Raw genomic sequence first — 6419 nt, 5'->3', positions numbered from 1 at the left:
TGGCATGCCATCAAAGTTGGCCATTTTGGATCGAATGTCAAACTCTGATGCCATTTCTAGGCCTTGTAACTCCTTGTAGGGAATTAATCAGAATGACTTACAAATTGGTGAGCACATTCTAAAGACCTCCAGGATTAAAAGTTGTGCTCCTCATGAATATGAATGAAATGGCGTGTCTGTGGTGTGGCGTGAAATTACATTTCGCCACGATATAGGAATTGTTTAATGTCAAATGTGAGTTTAATGTCGAACTGTGATGCCATTTCAAGCTATTTCTGGGCTTCTATTTTAACAAACTCCTGTTAGGAAATTGATCAGATTGGTCAGTACAGTCAATAAAAATTATTATTAAAATTTGTGCTATTTGTGACTGTACTTCAGTGTACATGGTCCAATCTCCACTTAACTTCATAAATTTGATAAGAGTCCCGCCCTGAACACATCTACATGACAATATTCACATATAGTGATAGCGCCACCTACTGGCAACAGGAAGTAAGCTTTATATGGCGATTGTGATGTGATTTCTGTGAAATTTTTATAGCTTGGTGTTCCCATGATGTACTGGTGCGTAACCCCAGCAGAGCACCCCTGACGTGCACCGAGTGTGAGGGACCGTTAATCACTGCTTGCAGTTTTAATTTTCGTTGAGTCTGTCCAGCGCACACCGCACAGAACTCAGATCAAACTGTCAAACTAGTAGTGCTAATGAAATACAAAGCAAGATTCTATTGTAGCATATTGTTCAATTTGTAATATGAGATTGTGTGTGACAGACAAGTCAAAACTGCACAGCCAATAAGAGTAGCTCAACGTGCAGCACGTCACCTTCGCTGGCTCCAACAACCTGTAATGGTGACGACCAAACTCCAGGCTTCAAAACTACTCCCCAAACCAATGGGTGTTGTCACGATAGGCTCAGCAACAACACTATGAAGTCAAGACTCTGGAAAGCTGCACAGTCGCTGGACCCACCTTTCTGTTTGTGTACAGTTTGTGTATTTTATGTACTTTGGACAAGGCCAGGCTAGCTGTTTACCCCTGCCTCCAGTCTTTATGATAAGCTAGACTAACCACATCCTGAGTCCAGTTAAGAACTATGAACTATGCCCATTGACAATATATATACTGGACAGAGCTTCCGGGTCTGTGAACTGAAACTGACAAGGAAGTCTTGAACCTGCATTTTATGTAATGGCAAGCAGGGGACAACTCAATTGGCTGTAATAAAAGACAGATAACATGCAGTCTCATGGAGAAATGACGCTACAGTGCTGATCAAAGATGAATCAAGATTCTGTTACTGCATTGCCTATTTCTTGGCTGAAACTTATTTTAGTGTACTGTTTATCTAGAATATGAGACTGTGTGATGAGGCGAGCCACCATTGTTTCCTTCCACAGACGAGTCAAAATTGCACAGCCAATGAGAACAGCCCAACTCACAGTACGTTACCTCCATCTCCCGTTACCTGGAGATGCTTCATGAGTCTGTTATTATGCTCTAAGATTTGAAGAGGCTGGATAGCCTTTTTAATGGTTAAAGTGTAATTACATGTGGCTTACATTAATATGTGGGTTATGATGACTGGAGCTGATCCGACTGGTTCCACATGAAGTCTTCATTACTAAAGACAGTTTCCTCAAAATTTGCAGCAGCAGCTTATTCAGATAGGTTTGCATTCTACCCAGTACCCATTTTAGTGTGTTGTCACACAGCTAATAAAAACATAAGAGTGAACATTTGGCTGGTAGAAGAGCGCCTCTGTGGCAGGAAATAAGGAGAAGGTAACTTTGACTTCAACCAGCAGCTTGAGGGAGAAACTGTGCACTGTAAATCAACAATTATTTTGCCAGTGAGCAAGGAAAATCTGGGTTTACTTATGTAACTGTTCTCCACTGGCTTTCTCTGTTTTATTACTGACAATTTAGGGACAAACCCTCTGTTTGTTTTGGCTAATCTCATCATACAGATTCATTATATTCAAAAGCACAACATTTTGAATATTTTGGTTGCTGGCAGTTGAGAGATGACAGGAAGTGGGGGATGATGCAATGACACACACCTCTATTTCCACTAGGATGCCCCATTAAAAGATAGAGGGTAAAGACAGTAAATCACAGTTTGCAGACCAACTTCCTGCTTCATCTTTGAGCTACTGTACTTACTGCTTTTGTGCACATTGCTGTGGTTTCAGTTATTAACTTGGTGAGTACAATATTCTTAAAAGAAATGTGTAGAAATAATGGCCAAAACTATGAAAATAAGAGCCATATTGTAATGAGTGGAATAGTTCTTTAAAGGTTTGTAGGTTCTGTGGTAAGCAGAGTTGTTTGTTTGGACTTTACCTGTGAAGCAGCACCATCTTACTCCTGTGCATCTCCCTCCTCTAGGTGGCACCAGACTTCTTTGAGTATTTCCGAGCCCTCTACCCGATCTTGAGTTCTGACCCCACCCTGTGGTGTGTCTCTGCATGGAACGATAATGGCAGAGATGCCTTGGTGGATCCATCCAAAGCCGAGCTCCTCTACAGAACAGACTTTTTCCCCGGTCTGGGCTGGATGCTACTGAAAGAGATGTGGGACGAACTGGAAGTCAAGTGGCCCTCCGCCTTCTGGGACGATTGGATGCGTCAACCGGAGCAGCGCAAGGACCGCTCCTGCATCCGGCCGGAAATATCCCGGACTATCACCTTTGGCCGGAAAGGCGTCAGTTTAGGTCAATTCTTTGACCAGTACCTTCGCTATATTAAGCTAAACACTGATTTTGTGCCTTTTACCAAACAGGATTTGTCTTTTTTGCTAAAAGAGAAGTATGATGAAAAGTTTATCAAGGAGGTTTACAGTGCCCCACTGGTGAAGATTGAGGACCTACAGCAAGGGGGCAGCTTAAGAGGCCCTGGACCGTACAGGGTTCAGTACTCCAGCCGGGACAGTTTTAAAGTCTTTGCTCGAAATCTTGGGGTGATGGACGACCTGAAATCTGGAGTTCCCCGTACAGGTTACAGGGGCATAGTCAGTTTCCTGTACCGGGGTCGAAGACTGTTCTTGGCTCCACCAGAGGGCTGGACGCAGTATGACACCAGCTGGAGCTGAGAGACTGATCTAGACTGGACAGTGTGAATGGTGTTGAAGAGGGGAGAGAGCCTTACTTACGGGAACACCCTCTAAGACCAAAGAATATCAGCAGACACAGTGATTCATGAAGGAATGAAAGCAGCACAGATGGGGCTACAAGCCTGTTTGTTAGGGAAAAATAGGGTGCTGATTGGATCAGCAAGTTCAACGACCACAGACTTTACAGAGAGTTCTGAAAGGAAAATTCCACCCTCAAACACTGTTTCAAAGCAGCTAGTGGCAACGTGCCTTGCTTTCTGGTCCCATTTTGTTTGGTGTATTTTTTTATTCCTGTGAATAACTGGCCAAACGTAGACTTAACATCACATTAAGATGTTTGCAGCAGATGTAAATGGAGTTTGGTAGCAGAAAATAATGTGAATTGTCAACAGCAAGAGCATGTTTCAGTGTTTGTGATAATACACTGGAAGCCAAACACAAGCACTGTGATCTTCTCTAAAGCTTGGGAGAAAAAAACAGTGTTATATATAAAATCTTGGGCCATGTTTTTTTTTTTTTTTTTCTTTTCATTTAGTAAAGTTTTTGAAAGAAGCTGCTGAAATTGATCCAGCTTTGCAGATCATGTTGCTGTTTGTCTATAAAACTAACCAGAAGCAGAGCTGTGTGCAAAGAAAAATGAGTTCTTCTACAGTGTTTTAGGTGGTAAACAAAGTCATTATATGAAGCCCTGATGGTTGACATTAAAGATGAAAGGCCTCTTCAGCAATGATACAGAGGGAAGGATTTGCAGAGGAAGCAGAGATACCTCCCAAACTATAGTAGCCCTGATCCAGGACCAACAAACTATGTATCAGTCCTGCTTTGCTATCTCCTGGAACATTTCACTGAGCGTCTCATAAAATTTGTAACAGGAAGAAAGTCGAAAATAATTAACCAGATTGTGAGAGACTTATTAGGTGAGGACAGATGATGTTAGGCGGGTTCAAAATAATCAAAAACACGATTTGACCAAGAATGGTCTCATCTATTGAAGTCAGAACAAACCATGTAGAATTTCTTTTTGTCACTCACTGACGGGAGGGCTGAGAACAATTTTATGTTGTGGTATTGCTGTAAAATACCTTCCATCTACAGCCAGTGATAGCACTGAGAATACTGCTGCTGATTAGTACTCCAATTGATGAGCAAGAAAACCCATCTTTGACTTTACATGGTTAGTATTGACTAACGGAAGAGACTTTTCTTGGTTGAAGTATATCATGTTTTTTCTTACTTTACACACGCCTGTTGTTGCTCAAGATTAGTTTGAAGTTGCCAGAAAAGAACACCAAGAACTTAATAAGTGTAATAGTGTGGGAGGAGCAAGGGTGGAGTTTTTCTTTAATAATCAGGGTCGCTGTTCTTAGATCAGTTTATAAACATGGCCTTGAAAGCATTGCGACACACAACACTAAATCGAAGCAGTCAGAGGATCTCGGTGATAAGGCCTCTGTGTGCTTTGTATTAAGTAGGTCGGACCACATTTAAAGGCAATGATTTAAAAGGACCAGCGTGTTGGATTTAGGGGCATCTAGTGGTGAAGTTGCAGATTGCAAACAACTTAATACTGCTCAATCTTCCAAGCAAGTAGGAGAAACTACAGTGGCTGTGAAAAATATGAAAATCCCTATCTAGAGCCAGTGTTTGTGGCGGACTGTGTAGAAGAGGACCCGCTCCTTCTGTAGATAACAGTTTATTCAAAAGCAAGGAAAACACAGCAACGCTAATATTCTGGTAATTATACACTAATGAAAACATACTTATGAATATTATATTTCATTTCTGACGATAGATCCTCCTACATGTTACACACTCAACCTATTCCAAAGGGAGTACACTCAACTCACGTGAAAAAGCTTCCTTGTCTTTGTAGTCTCAACAAAATTGACCTTTCCTAAGTCCGGCCCATCTTTGTTGTGTGCTCCAATAACAGTTGAGCAAAGCTCGGGAAGAACTGTGGTCATCTTTCACCCTTTCCTGTAGCACATAGCATATCTATGTTGAAAAGAACCACATTTTGAGGATGGCTTAAAGATATAAGCGACATATTGTCACATCTAAAGTTAGCAAATTTTAGCAAAACACTAGCTAATCTACATTAGTCGTTACCTAGCTAATTACATCTGATAGCTAATGTTTACCATCTTAAAAACATTTGTGGTGTTGCACTCGGTGGCACAAGTTGTTAGTATGTAAAGAATGAAAAAAGAGCTTGAGAAGTTCAAACCCCACTGAATTTCACTCCATGCACCTGCCAGATCACTATGTAAAGCGGTGTGATTGACGGCTTGTCTGTTTAACTAAACTGTCAGACGCAGCTCCCTCAATTCCTCTGTGGAAAAGGTTTTCAGACAACACCTTGTTTAAAGCATACTGAGGCCTTTATTGTTGATTTCCTGCTCATGCTGGTCTTACCAGGCCTTTAATTATTTTTTTTGTAATGTAATATTTTTAATGTTTGTGTAGCTGAGTTCAAACTCCATCAATGAGAAGGTTAAGGAGAATTGCTTTAAGGAAGGATATTATTAATTCTGCAACTCCCTTCTGCTTTCAGAGGGCTAAATAATCGGGATTTCCACCTCTTTCCATTTCATGTGAGTGAACTTGGTATCTAAATGTGTAGAAGGAAATTGTTAATATGAAGGATTGAACTATAATGATAAGGCTATTTTTGAAAGTATGTAACTGTCTTCAACTTGAAATTCTAACAAGATGTCCAAGCTGCAAATGAGATTGAAACATGACTGATCCTGACATTTTACTGACGATCATCCTGAAGCCCTGATATGGGCGAGTTGTAATTAAATAACTTCCAAACCACAGTTTGGTCAGCTTAGGTTTGTTGAAAAACCACAGATTGATTTGTTTCTGCAACAAGAAGGCTGGGAAGTGGATAAATGATTATCACTGTACTGTAATTAGCTTTGGGAGATTATCCACAAGATTGAGTGATTCCCATGTCTGTATGGTGATGTGTACAACCACTGCCTGATGTGTTTATAACTTTAATACAGTATAAATAAAATAAAACTATTTTGATATTTGTCAATATGCTGAAGGAGTCACTCTTTCATTGACAGCAGTCATTCAGCTGTGTTGAACATTGACTCGTGTCATATTCATGTTTGTCCATTTTGAAGAAGATATACACTTTATTGATCCCCTAGGGGAAATTGTTCTTTTCACTCTTCTTTTTTAATACACACACACAGGCTGAAATACACACTTTCATGCACTTGTGGACATGCAAACAGGGAGAGAGATGGTGGAGTGATGGGGCTGCAACGTTAACAGCGCCCATGA

The 6419-nt window shown here is 40.8% G+C and overlaps 1 protein-coding gene across 2 annotated transcripts in view; it reads left to right on the top strand.

Annotated features, from left to right (window-relative positions):
• The window catches only part of mgat1b (alpha-1,3-mannosyl-glycoprotein 2-beta-N-acetylglucosaminyltransferase b), a 15201-nt gene extending 9036 nt beyond the window's left edge, over window positions 1-6165 (top strand). For both annotated transcript variants that reach the window (XM_035681208.1, XM_035681209.1), the window contains exon 3: window positions 2394-6165. In XM_035681208.1, coding sequence (XP_035537101.1) covers window positions 2394-3095 — 702 coding nt within the window. In that variant the 3' untranslated portion in view covers window positions 3096-6165. The remainder of the gene's footprint in view (window positions 1-2393) is intronic.
• Window positions 6166-6419: the final 254 nt, after the last annotated feature.

The sequence above is a fragment of the Morone saxatilis genome, unplaced genomic scaffold (genome assembly GCF_004916995.1).
Source record: "Morone saxatilis isolate NCDOM2014 unplaced genomic scaffold, NCSU_SB_2.0 Contig9, whole genome shotgun sequence".
Taxonomy (NCBI): domain Eukaryota; kingdom Metazoa; phylum Chordata; class Actinopteri; family Moronidae; genus Morone; species Morone saxatilis.
The sequence above is the reverse complement of the archived record's forward strand: the minus strand, read 5'-3'. Positions and strand labels throughout refer to the sequence as shown.